Source organism: Salvelinus fontinalis, chromosome 3 (genome assembly GCF_029448725.1).
Source record: "Salvelinus fontinalis isolate EN_2023a chromosome 3, ASM2944872v1, whole genome shotgun sequence".
In the NCBI taxonomy this organism is placed as follows: Eukaryota; Metazoa; Chordata; class Actinopteri; order Salmoniformes; family Salmonidae; genus Salvelinus; species Salvelinus fontinalis.
In genome coordinates this window covers 39,670,506-39,684,350 of record NC_074667.1, presented here as the reverse complement: position 1 = coordinate 39,684,350, position 13,845 = coordinate 39,670,506, and the positions used below count along the sequence as shown (strand labels likewise).

At 45.7% G+C, this 13,845-nt stretch overlaps 1 protein-coding gene across 1 annotated transcript; it reads right to left on the bottom strand.

The window, feature by feature from the left end:
- Window positions 1-113: 113 nt before the first annotated feature.
- Window positions 114-13,543, bottom strand: si:dkey-197j19.5 (EF-hand calcium-binding domain-containing protein 12). The gene is made up of 8 exons (XM_055915349.1): window positions 12,823-13,543; window positions 10,951-11,157; window positions 10,610-10,859; window positions 10,275-10,438; window positions 9,927-10,140; window positions 1,784-1,991; window positions 1,481-1,609; window positions 114-481 (listed from the first exon to the last, which is right to left on the bottom strand). The coding sequence occupies exons 1-8, from the start codon at window positions 13,300-13,302 to the stop codon at window positions 256-258; spliced, it is 1,878 nt and encodes a 625-aa protein (XP_055771324.1). The 5' UTR covers window positions 13,303-13,543; the 3' UTR covers window positions 114-255.
- Between the last annotated feature and the right edge of the window lie 302 nt (window positions 13,544-13,845).

Genomic DNA, 13,845 nt, shown 5'->3' with positions numbered 1-13,845 from the left:
TAAGTATAACTCTGACTGGTGTGTGGTTTGTAACTCTCCTCATTTGGTAATACAGGACATTGCCACGACACTGGACATTCACTTTATATTATAGTCTTTATTAGCTTCAAAGACAAAATAATCTCAATTAAAAATAGCTTCGTGAAATGAAGAGGAGGCCCTTGGATAAGACTGTAACCATAATGTAACAGCAAAAAGTCTTTGAACTCCCACAAGAAAGTACAATATTGTATCTGGAGCATGGAGTAAAGCGCTCTACAGGGTGTAGGCCTTGTGTCCATCTATGTCTCCAGAGGTGGAGTAGCCCCTGTCGTTGACAGGCCAGCTGCCGGGGCTTGGGGCGGGAGAGCGGATGATGTGCTCAAAGAGGACCCCCTCAGGAGACAGGCCCACTCTGGGCAGGTAGAGTCTCACATGGTTGTCCTGACCAGTCCAGAACGCGTTAGGGTCGGCTCTACGGCTGGACGGCTCCCTCATGTTGCTGCTCCAAACAAACAGAACATACACACTACACATGTTAAACAGTACACATTCTTGTTGCTGTGGCTACTATCATTGTGCACAAAAGCGTTCCAAAAGGGTTCTTTGCAGAGCGATAGGATTTGATCAGAAGAACCCTTTTAGGAAGACAAGGGTTCTTTTTAAGGTAAAGGGTTCTACCTAACTTTTAACATCCTAAGAACCGTTTTTGGAAGATGATTTTTTGGAAGGCAAGAATGGTTCTACATAGAACCATATATATTATTTCCCAGCTTGCTCTATTGCAGGAAGATTATCAGAATTATTTGTTTTACTGTAATCTGTGTTTTTGAATGTACATAGAATGTACCGATTTATTGCACCCTTTACTGAGATGGTTGTCCCAGTTTAGATTATTGAGGTAGTCTCAATATTCAATCTTCTCTACCTTAGCAGTCATTCGGAATGCAGGTTGTGGGTGATTAACAATTCCAGTTGTTGGATATCTTAACTCTGCCTGGATTCCAATAGGAATTACACATCACTTTGCAAGCCAGCATAATGTGACTTGCAGGCCTAATGTGGCCTGTAAACCAGGAGATTCCTAACACCACTGTGTTAGGGTATAACTAAGCCCTCAAAGAAATGCTTTATGATATATGGAATATATTGTCAAAAATAATTTTATTTTAAAGGCTAATAAGGCTAGTAGAACCGTTCATAGAGAGTTCTAGGAAGAACCCTCCAAAGATAAAAGGGTTCTCGGTAAAACACTTCATAGACGATTCTAGGAAGAACCTTTAGATGATAAAATGGTTTTTGGTAGAACCATTTGCATTTTTTTTTTAAGAACCCTACATAGAGGGTTCTAGATAGAACCCACTGCAAAGGGTTGTACCCAGCAAAAAAAAGGGTTCCCCGTGGGGACAAACCGAAGAACGCTGTATGGGTCTACTTAGCATATTTTTTTCTAAGAGTGTGGCTGCTTGCTATAATAACACTTATGTCACTTCCTCCTCACCTGGTCATGTGGGTGTACTCCTCCCTGGTCAGCCAGCACTCTGTCTTGTGTCTGACCTCAGCTCGACCTGTGGACAGGGTCATCATCTTGGGGCCCCGACGTACAGACCTATGGGAGGGGTACAAAGGCCTGGGAGAGAAGTCAGAAAACACCACAGGTAATGTCAGAGCTGTTGACCTCTCCCTCACTGTCAGAACTGCATGTGGTATAATACAAACTTAAATCACTATTCTCTGCTTGATTTGACTGTCACTGTGTGGTCAATTTGACCATCTATCTGCGGTTGATGACATAAATACTCACGTATCCTTGCAGACTTTGTGTAGAGCGGCCTCTTCCTCCAGGCCATGCTCCTCTTCTTCCTTCTCTTCGCCCCCCCGGGGGGTACTGCTGCTGTAACCGATCCAGGTCCTCAGACGGCCCCCACACCCCGGCATGGGATTGGTTCCTGCCTGCCTCAGCACGAGACTCTCTGGACCCCCTAGGACATGGTCCCCTGGATGCAGCAGAACTGAGGAGGACCAGGACACACACACACCTACAATCAAGGTGCTTTAAAGTGCTATTAATCAGTAATGAAGGGTACTTGTCACATAAGGTCATGTGATTAGAATAGAAAAGGTGTCAACATCATCTGGAATTGTTTTTGTATGTAAAGCCAAAGGGGTATATGTTTGTGCTTTACCTAATGCCCGCCTCACGGTATTTGGGGTGCTGTGGGTGCTGCAGCACACCCTGATAAATATAAATACTTTTGCCCAAATTAGGGAATAAAAAAAGTATTTCTCCCAAAATTACATTACTCCTGCCTGAACAGACATAAATTAAATAATTCAAAATACTACACCAGAGAGCATCATTTATCTACAGAGGATCAATAGCTTAAAAAAATAAATAGCTGTGGATTAAGTTTTATCACAAACACTTACAGTCGGGAAGGCCGCAATTAGGGCAGCATGCGTGGCAAATATAGAACAGCTTGTTGCATTGTGGCCATGGATACAGGATAATCCATAGAAGGATTTTGGAACCTCTAATCCTGGCACTTTGACTGTTAAACTCATGGATACACTAGCATTGGCTGCCAGTCCTGACTTGAATGGGAACTGCCATCTATGTGTTATATTTCTATGGTTGCGGCTGTCAGTTTAAAAAGAGAAGACTAATCTGTCTGTAGAAGAAAAAAAAAAATCTCAACAATTTTAGAGCAATTCTGAGTGAACTGCAGTGATTTTCAAAGTAACTTATCTTCAGATATTGGAAAGAGCACATCACCGGTGAGTACACTATGCTGCATCTTCATCATTGGATGAGTCAGTGTCACTGGAAAATGTATTTTGTAGCCTATACTATACACTGAGTATACCAAACATTAGGAACACCTTCCTAATATTGAGTTGCCCTCAGAACAGCCTCAATTTGTGAGGGTATTGACTCTAGGTGTCAAAAGCGTTCATGCTTTTCATGGGATGCTGGCCCATGTTGTCTCCAATGCTTCCCACAGTTGTGTCAAGTTTGCTGAATGTCCTTTCGGGTGGTGGACCATTCTTGACACCAGAGGAGGCGGGTGTGAGGAGCTATAGGAGGATGGGCTCAATGTAATGGCTGGAATGGAATCAATGGAACGTTATCAAACAAATCAAACATATGGAAACCACGTTTGACTCCGGTCCATTCAGTCATTACAATGAGCCTGTCCTCCTATATATCCTTCCCACCAGCCTCTGCTTGATACACACGGAAACTGTTGAGTGTGAAAAACTAAGCAATGTTGCAGTTCTTGACACAAACCGGTGCGCCTGGCACCAACTACTATACCCCGTTCAAAGGCACTTAAATCTTTTGTCTTGCCAATTCACCCTCTGAATGGCACACATACACAATCCATGTCTCAATTGTCTCAAGGCTTAAAAATCCTTCTTTAAACTGTCTCCTCCCCTTTATCTACACGAATTAAAGTGGATTTAACAAGTGACATCAATAAGGGATATAACTTTCACCCGATCAGTCTATGTCATGGAGAGCAGGTGTTCGTAATGTTTTGTACAGTCAGTGTATACTATATATCATGTTTTTGTTAGGAAAATTTGGCTCTGGACAAGTGACTGGGAAGATTTTAATTTATCATCTGACATTTGAGAAATGTACTGGTTATCCATATGCATTGGGTGTGTAACCTAATAGGGCGTCCACCCACGCAGCCAGCGCCATCAATAAACCAGGGATATTGGCCAAATGAGCCACATTTACATTCCTTAAAAACAGCCTAAAACAAATTACAAAAACACTATTCCTTGTGTTTCCATGTGTAGCATATGCAAAACTTTAGAGCCTATTGTTATATTGTTTTGACTTTCCTAAAACAATAATTGTCCACCTCACGGTTCAGCTGTCAGAGATTTGAGCAATAAATGCATCAGGGCATTGCATGCATAGGCCTGTATAGCTAATTTTCCCCCATCGGACACCCCCTAACTTCGGACACTCTCTAGCGGTTGGAGGACTGAATCACCTCGAGCTCAACATTTAAATGGACTGCTATGCTTAGGTGTCTACTGTATGATATTCATATTTACAAAATGAATATAAAGGAAGAGAAGCCAGCTTAGGCCTAGCCTCAGAGAGAGATAGAGATATGTCAGCTGCATGCTACGACATCAACATGCATTTCTTTATCAGTCAGTTGGGCTACTGCGTCTGCTATACAGATATAGGCGTACAGAAGGAGATTCATTCGTACATTTTCTATCAGAATATTTTTTTTATAATGACAAGTATTATATTGTTAGATTGTAGGAGTAACTCTGGTAGGCCTAAACATTATTTGTCACCTCAAGTTCAAATGTCGGAGTCCGTTGGAATGCGGGTGTGCTCTACCTTCATTTCATAGGCTGCAGTATACGCTAATAGCCCCACCAGACCAAACCTTCACAAAAGTTCCTAAACTTTATTAGGGTAATATCAAAAGTAAGTCAAGCCATTGTTTATAGGTAAAATACGAGAAGGATATTATATCGCGGCAAACACAACATTACAGTTGGAACATAATTTGGCCAAAGAAAATGGGTCAACAGAATGAAGCGAAACACTTGGAACTGGGCTTAAACCTTCACAAAAGTTTTGAACAGGCTATATTGCAGCAATTACCAAGAAAGACTAGTGCCTAACTTACCCAACAAATGACAGCAATAGACTAATTATATGTATTTAACAAAAGGTCTACTTATACAGTACCTATCTTAAAATTAAAATTGAGCACATGTCACGTTCCTGACCTATTTCTGTTAGTTTGTTGTATGTGTTAGTTGGTCAGGACGTGAGTTTGGGTGGGCATTCTATGTTTTCTGTTTCTATGTTGGTTTAAGGGTTGCCTGGTATGGCTCTTAATTAGAGGCAGGTGTTTTGCGTTTTCCTCTAATTGAGAGTCATATTTAGGTAGGTTGTTTCACAGTGTTCGTTGTGGGTGGTTGTCTCCTGTGTCAGTGTTTGTCGCACCATACGGGACTGTTCGGTTTGTTTGTACATCGTTCCTTTTGTGTAGTCTATTTTCCCTGTTCGTGCGTTCTTAGTGTTATATGTAAGTTCGTATAGTTCAGGTTTGTCTACATTTTGTTTTGTTATTTTGTTAATTATTTCAAGTGGTTTCGTTTCGTGTTTTTCCCGTCTTGTTTTATTAAAATTATGTCATCACAACCCACTGCGCCTTGGTCGAATCACTACTCCTCCTCTTCGGTTGTAGAGGAGGAGGAATACCGTTACAGAACCACCCACCAAATTACCAGAACCAAGCAGCGTAATACACAGGACTACTGGACTTGGGAGGACGAGCTGGATGGAAAAGGTCCTTGGGCTCAACCAGGGGAATATCGCCGCCCCAAAGCTGAGCTAGAGGCAGCGAAAGCAGAGAGGCGGCGATATGAGGAGGCAGCAAGGAAGCAAGGCTGGAGACCGGAGAATCAAGCCCAAAACTGCAGATATGAGGGGACGCATCTAGCACGGAAGCCCGAAAAGCCTGTGAGTACTACCCAAAAATTTCTTGGGGGGGGGCTAAGAGGTAGTGGGCCGAGGGCAGGTAGGAGACCTGCGCCCACTTACCAGGCTAACCGTGGAGAGCGGGAGTACGGGCAGACACCGTGTTACGCAGTAGAGCGCACGGTGTCTCCTGTACGTGTGCATAGCCCAGTGCGGGTTATTCCACCTCCCCGCACTGGTAGGGCTAGAATGAGCATTGAGCCAAGTGCCATGAAGCCGGCTCTACATATCTGGCCACCAGTACGTCTCTTTGGGCCGGCTTACATGGCACCAGCTTTAAGCATGGTGTCCCCGGTTCGCCTACATAGCCCGGTGCGGGTTATTCCACCTCCCCGCACTGGGTGGGCGATGGGGAGCATTCAACCAGGGAAGGTTGGGCAGGCTCAGTGCTCAAGGGAGCCAGTACGCTTGCACGGTCCGGTATTTCCGGCACTACCTCTCCACCCCAGCCCAGTACCACCAGTGCCTACACCACGCACCAGGCTTCCAGTGCGTTTTCAGAGCCCTGTTCCTCCTCCACGCACTCTCCCTATGGTGCGTGTCTCCAGCCCAGTGCCTCCAGTTCCGGCACCACGCACTAAGCCACCTGTGCGTCTCCAGAGCCCTGTACACACTGTTCCTTCTCCCCGTACTCGTCCTGATGTGCGTGCACTCAGCCCGGTGCCACCAGTGCCGGTACCACGCACCAGGCAAATGGTACGCTTTGAGAGTACAGTGTGCCCTGTCCCTGCTCCCCGCACTAGGCTTGAAGTGCGTGTCTCCAGTCCGGTGCCTCCAGTTCCGGCACCACGCACCAGGCCTACAGTGCGTCTCAGCCGGCCAGAGTCTGCCGTCTGCCCAACGGCGCCTGAACTGTCCGTCTGCCAAGCGCCGCATGAACTGCTCGTCTGTATTGAGCCTTCAAAGCCGCCCGTCTGCCATGAGCCTGCAAAGCCGCCCGTCTGCCATGAGCCTACAGAGCCTTCCGCCAGACTGGAGCCGCTAGAGCCTTCCGCCAGACTGGAGCCGCTAGAGCCTTCCGCCAGACTGGAGCCGCTAGAGCCTTCCGCCAGACTGGAGCCGCTAGAGCCTTCCGCCAGACAGGAGCCGCTAGAGCCTTCCGCCAGACAGGAGCAGCCAAAGCCTTCCGCTAGACAGGATCAGTCTGAGCCATCCGTCTCCGCAAAGCCATCTGAGTTATCCGTCTCCCCAGCGCCATCTGAGCCATCCGTCTCCCCAGCGCCATCTGAGCCATCCGTCTCCCCAGCGCCATCTGAGCCATCCGTCTGCCCAGCGCCGTCTGAGCCATCCGTCTGTCCCGAGCCATTAGAGCCGCCCGTCTGTCCCGAGCCGTCAGAGCCGATAGTCAGTCAGGAGCCGCTAGAGCCAGTCGTCAGTCAGGATCTGCCAGAGCCGCCGACCAGACAGGATCTGTCAGAGCCGCCGACCAGACAGGATCTGTCAGAGCCGCCGACCAGACAGGATCTGCCAGAGCCGCCGACCAGACAGGATCTGCCAGAGCCGCCGACCAGACAGGATCTGCCAGAGCCGCCGACCAGACAGGATCTGCCAGAGCCGCCTACCAGACAGGATCTGCCAGAGCCGCCTACCAGACAGGATCTGCCAGAGCCGCCAACCAGACAGGATCTGCCAGAGCCGCCAACCAGACAGGATCTGCCAGAGCCGCCAACCAGACAGGATCTGCCAGAGCCGCCAACCAGACAGGATCTGCCAGAGCCGTCAGACAGTCATGAGCTGCCCTCCAGTCATGAGCTGCCCTCCAGTCATGAGCTGCCCTCCAGTCATGAGCTGCCCTCCAGTCATGAGCTGCCCCTCAGCCCAGAGCGGCCATTAATCCAGAACTGCCCCTCTGTCCAGAGCTGTCTCTCAGTCCGGAGTTGCCCCTCTATCCTGAGCTACCTCTCTATCTACCTCTCTATTCTCACCTACCTCTATGTCCTGAGCTACCTTGTCCCGGAGCTGTCCCTTTATTTTGTGTTGCATATATTAGGTGGGTGGAATAGAGGGGTGGTCATCCTGAGGGGGATTAGCGAGCTGGGATTGACTATGGTGGGGTGGGGACCTCGTCCTGAGCCTGAGCCACCACCGTGGTCAGATGCCCACCCAGACCCTCCCCTAAACATTGTGCTGGTGCGCCCGGAGTTCGCACCTTAAGGGAGGGGGGGGTTATGTCACGTTCCTGACCTATTTCTGTTAGTTTGTTGTATATGTTAGTTGGTCAGGACGTGAGTTTGGGTGGGCATTCTATGTTTTCTGTTTCTATGTTGGTTTAAGGGTTGCCTGGTATGGCTCTTAATTAGAGGCAGGTGTTTTGCGTTTTCCTCTAATTGAGAGTCATATTTAGGTAGGTTGTTTCACAGTGTTCGTTGTGGGTGGTTGTCTCCTGTGTCAGTGTTTGTCGCACCATACGGGACTGTTCGGTTTGTTTGTACATCGTTCCTTTTGTGTAGTCTATTTTCCCTGTTCGTGCGTTCTTAGTGTTATATGTAAGTTCGTATAGTTCAGGTTTGTCTACATTTTGTTTTGTTATTTTGTTAATTATTTCAAGTGGTTTCGTTTCGTGTTTTTCCCGTCTTGTTTTATTAAAATTATGTCATCACAACCCGCTGCGCCTTGGCCGAATCACTACTCCTCCTCTTCGGTTGTAGAGGAGGAGGAATACCGTTACAGCACATAATTAAAAAGACAGATCAAACTTAATTTAGCCAACCTAAATTTCTCTACAGAATGAAACAAAACACGTTTTGCATATTTAAAGAACTGGTTTAGATACAGTTGAAGTCGGAAGTTTACATACACTTAGGTTGGAGTCATTAAAACTCATTTTTCGACCACTCCACAAATTTCTTGTTAACAAACTATAGTTTTGGCAAGTCCTTTAGGGCATCTACTTTGTGCATGACACAAGTAATTTTTCCAACAATTGTTCACAGACAGATTATTTAATTTATAATTCACTGTATCACAATTCCAGTAGGTCAGACGTTTACCTACACTAAGTTGACAGTGCCTTTAAACAGCTTGGAAAATTCCAGAAAATTATGTTGTGGCTTTAGAAGCTTCTGATAGGCTAATTGACATGATTGAGTCAATTGGTGATGTACCTGTGGATGTATTTCAAGGCCTACCTTCAAACTCAGTGCCTCGTTGCTTGACATCATGGGAAAATCAAAAGAAATCAGCCAAGACCCCAGAAAAAAAATGGTAGACCTCCACAAGTCTGGTTCATCCTTGGGAGCAATTTCCAAATGCCTGAAGGTACCACGTTAATCTGTACAAACAAGAGGGGAGGCTTGCAAGCCGAAGAACACCATCCCAACCGTGCAGCACGGGGGTGGAAGCATCATGTTGTGGGGGTGCTTTGCTGCAGGAGCGACTGGTGCACTTCACAAAATAGATGGCATCATGAGGTAGGAAAATTATGTGGATATATTAAAGCAACATCTCAAGACATCAGTCAGGAATTTAAAGCTTGGTCGCAAATATGTCTTCCAAATGAACAATGACCCAAAGCATACTTCCAAAGTTGTGGCAAAATGGCTTAAGGACAACAAAGTCAAGATATTGGAGTGGCCATCACAAAGCCCTGACCTCAATCCTATAGAAAATTTGTGGGCAGAACTGAAAAAGCGTGTGCGAGCAAGGAGGCCTACAAACCTGACTCGGTTACACCAGCTCTGTCACGAGGAATGGGCCAAAGTTCACCCAACTTATTGTGGGAAGCTTGTGGAAGGCTACCCAAAACATTTGACCCAAGTTAAACAATTTAAAGGCAATGCTACCAAATACTAATTGAGTGTATGTAAACTTCTGACCCACTGGGAATGTGATGAAATAAATAAAAACTGAAATAAATAATTCTCTCTACTTTTATTCTGACATTTCACATTCTTAAAATAAAGTGGTGATCCTAACTGACCTAAGACAGGGAATTTTTTATATAATTAAATGTCAGGAATTGGGAAAAACTGAGTTTCAATGTATTTGGATAAGGTGTATGTAAACTTCCGACTTCAACTGTAAATACATACGGATACAATAATAACAATGATATAAAATAATAATAATGATGAAACAAAGTATTATTTTGTCCATTTTGTGCTAATGTCTTCTATCATGCAAATGACGTAGAATTGCATGAAATGCGTTTATTAAAGGCCCATTAGTTTTCCAGACCCTGCTAAAACATGTTAACCCAAGTGTGTAAATCCTAAAAACGTGTCTGCTCAACTGTATGCCACCATGCAAATGCGATTATAGATGCATGCAATGCATTATTATAAAGGTGTCCACCCCCGTCCAGTACACCCAACTAAACCTCTTCCTGTGGCTATGTGCTTGGGTGTCTAGTGTACTGTGTTTGTTTATTGTGTGTGTCATATTTGCTGTATGTGTGTTTTTCTATGGGTCTCACCTCTCTCCAGTGTGGCCTGGTTGACCGTGACCCCCTGTGTGTGACACTGGTCCAGTGAGTCCAGGTACTCCCCCAGACACTGTCTCCTGAACTTGTCTAACGCTCGAGCAGTGTCTCCTCCCAGAGAGGACGGGTGGGAGTGGGCGTCCTGGGTGGTGTTCCCTGTACACACTGTCCTCATGATGGCCAGCACCTCCTCATCCTGTATGCCCTCCTATAGACCAGGTTATAGTCAGAGAGTGAGAAACATAGAGAGAATGGCCGTAATAGCCTTGATGCTCTGTACAGTTGTCTCTGGAAAGGAGGTGTCCTGCCTGTAGGATTTGATTGTGTTGGTCCTGCCCTCACCTTGATCCTGTTGCGGTGGTGCTGCTGTATAAGGGCCTGCTCCTGCTGCTCCTCTAGAGACAGGGGAGTCTGCAGGCACAGCTCAGGACTGGGGAGGGGCAGGAGCTGGGCACCATGCCTCCCTGACCCACGCTTAAGACCACGGCTCCACACTGGGCTCCGTGCTGAGAGGAGAAGAGGGGATAGGAGGGAGGAGAGGGGAGAGGAGACAAGGCAATGGGAGGTCTTTCTAGCACTGCATTTGTATCCATTTAATCACATCATACAACTTAACAATGCTACACAATGCTGATTGGGTGATGAGCTGAGAGGATCATGTCTCCATCTTTACTAACCTGGGATGCTCGGAGACCGCTGCTCCCTGCCCCTCACTCTCTCTATTTCCCTGTTGCATCCCTTCTCCAGCTCTAGCTCTCCTCTCTCTGTCAGGCCCCTGCGGCCCCAGCTGGCACTCTCCTCCTCCCTCTCTAGGCTCCAGGCATTGATGCCCTCCGCCAGGTCCTTCACTGTCATCGTGTCCCCTTCCATGCCGCTAAGAGTGGACACCAGGTCATCCAAATGCTCTGGCACCACAGGGAGGCCCTCCTGATGGAGATGCATCAATATCAATAAACACACACATAGGCCTACACTCACACGGATTGCCATGTCATTATATTATTCATAGGATCACTACCTTCTCAAACACAGCTCGGAGGTCATTCCGACTGATGCGTCCCGTGCCATGTTTGTCAAGCCTCTTGGCCAGTTCAGAGGGTCGGAGCTTGTGAGTGCGGAGGTACCTCCTTACCTCCTTTACCTCGCGCAGTTGGGACCGGACTGCGCGTGTGCGAGGCACAATAGCCCGCCGAGAAGGCTGGGTTGGGCTGGCACGTGTTCTGGCCTGGAGAAGGGACAGAGCAAGTAACATAATGGGGTCTATGAGCCATGGAGGCATCACTCATTGATGATTTCCCAGTGAACACATAGTTTAGTGCAGTACAGTAGAATACAGCATAGTAGATTACAGTGATGTACAGTAGAGTACAGCAGAGCACAATAAAGTACAGTGTAAAGAACTATATTGTACTGAACTGTATTCTACTCTACTGAACTAAACTCTACCGTACTGAACTAAACTCTGATATGCTCTACTGTACTGTGCTGTATGGTGCTGTACAAACTTGTAAATAAAATAAAATCCCATTTTATTTGTCACATGCGCCAAATACAACAGGTTCAACCTTAATGTGAAATGCTTACTTACAAGCCCTTAACCAACAATGCAGTTCAAGAAATAGAGTGAATAAAGTATTTACTAAATAAACTAAATTCAAAAATAAAATAAAAAGTAACACAATAAAATAACAATATATACAAGGGGTACCAGGTTAGTTAGGTATTACAGACTCGGTCAGGGAGAGGTTGAACACAAATGCTTCTGTTCTGCTGTACTGCCGATGCACGGAAAACCCAGCCAGCTCTATATTATCCATATAGTCGTTCAGCCACGACTCGGTGAAACATAAGATACTACAGTTTTTAATGTCCCGTTGGTTGGATAATTTCAAACGGACATCATCAAGTTTATTTTCCAGTGATTGCACGTTGGCCAATAGAACAGATGGTAGAGGCGGGTTACACACTCACCGATGAATTCTCACAAGGCACCCCGATCTCCGCCCGCTGTATTTCCGTCTTTTCTTCACGCGAATGACAGGGATTTGGGCCTGGTCTCGGGGAACCAAAACATCCTCTGCTTCGGACTCATTAAAGAAAAACTCTTTGTCTAGTTCAAGGTGAGTAATCGTTGTTCTGATATCCAGAAGCTCTTTTCGGTCATAAGAGACGGTAGCAGCAACATTATGTATAAAATAAGTTACAAAAATTGCGAAAAAACTAACAAAATAGCACAGTTGGTTGGGAGCACGTAAAATGGCAGCCATCTCCTCGGGCGCCATTATACATCATTAAAGTTAAAAACTCCATTAATACGTAGATGTCTATGATTGGTTCAGATTTGGTCCGGTCAGAGCAAACCAAATGTGGTCTTGTTTGGGGGCGGATGTCATTATAATAATATCCTGCATGCTTCGCAAGTCTTTATTTTTTACATTTACATTTTGGTCTTTTAGCAGATGCTCTTAGTCAAAGTACTTACCGCCAGTGCATTCAATTAAGGCAGATAAACAACCACATATCACAGTCTTAGCAAGACTGTAAAAGAGTGTTACTGTAGTTTGTGTTCTGTTGTGGTTTTTTGTTGGTCTGAAAACTTGCCACTTCTAATGCTTTTTAAAAAACACATAATGGGAGGAATAATAAATATTCCATAATGCAATCTTCAGCTGGCTCCAATTAGAATAAAAAAATATGAATGTGATAATGCTTTCTATATATAAGTGAATTAAAGTATAGTTGAAATTTGGCTATAGAAACAAAAAAAAATTACATTTTAATTAAAGGTCTATTCAACTTTAATTCAGAACCAAAAATGAACCTGATTTCAACGCCTGGAAAAAATGTCTACAATACATATTTTCCACATAATTTTGCTCACTGGGGTTACCTTAAGAGCCTCCGGAGGTGTCAAAGTAAAACCCAGGACAGGTGAGGGAGTTCTCTGCTTCTTTTTCTCTCTTTCCACAACCAACATCTCCAGCTCGGTCACGGTCGGCTTGCCGTTAACCCACTTCGACAAGTCTCCGAGACTATCGAACTGTCGACGAAATGACCTCCTTTGGTTAACCCAGTCTTGGTGCTTCGCGTCATTAACTTCCAAAGGCATCACTGTCATTGGAGCACCACTGACTCTGTCCCTTGTACTCGACACCATGGCCGCCACTGACCCATATCGGCTTTTTGTCAGCACTTGGCTTTCAGGCTTCGGCGTGCAAACGGGCCGTTTGGGCATCAGTGGCGCGATGAAAACCCTGTCCCGTGTTTTAGCGGGACCGAACACTCTGCTTGCCATTTTGTAGAAATATGTCTGCGATAAATCTCTCGTTTTAATCCGCGCCAGTTGTTCCTTTATCTCCAAATCATCCATTTTTTTGTGTGCTGACCTATAGACCTAATCAAATGAAACAGTTTTGGATTTATATTGTATATAATGTATTCCTATTGTAAATTGAGAAGTAGCGACACCAGTTCTATTTTCAGCATTCGACTTGTCATGGCCATCTACTCTTGGGGAGTAGCGCTGGTTCTCGATCCACTCGTACGTGTTTACGCATGGTAACCATGGAACCTTTTGTTGCTTTTGCAGGGGCCACTCCATACTGTAGATTCGGTAAAGATGTCAGTCGAACTCGACCAACAATGGAATTGTCATGGAAACGCGTGGGGGTCAAAGTAACGGACTCCAGGATTTTTGGAGTCGACCCCGACTCTGACTCCTGTTGTTGGAGTCAAAAGGAGTCGACTCCTGTGGTTGGAGTCGAAGACTCCGAAAACAAGCTGAAATTGATGCGCACACATGTACACACCACCTCATTATTGCCGAGTCCTACTAGACTACATGTGGGTTCAAGAGGACTGGCATGAGCATTATGCTGCCTATTTGGTCATCAACTAGAAGGTGATGTGTTGG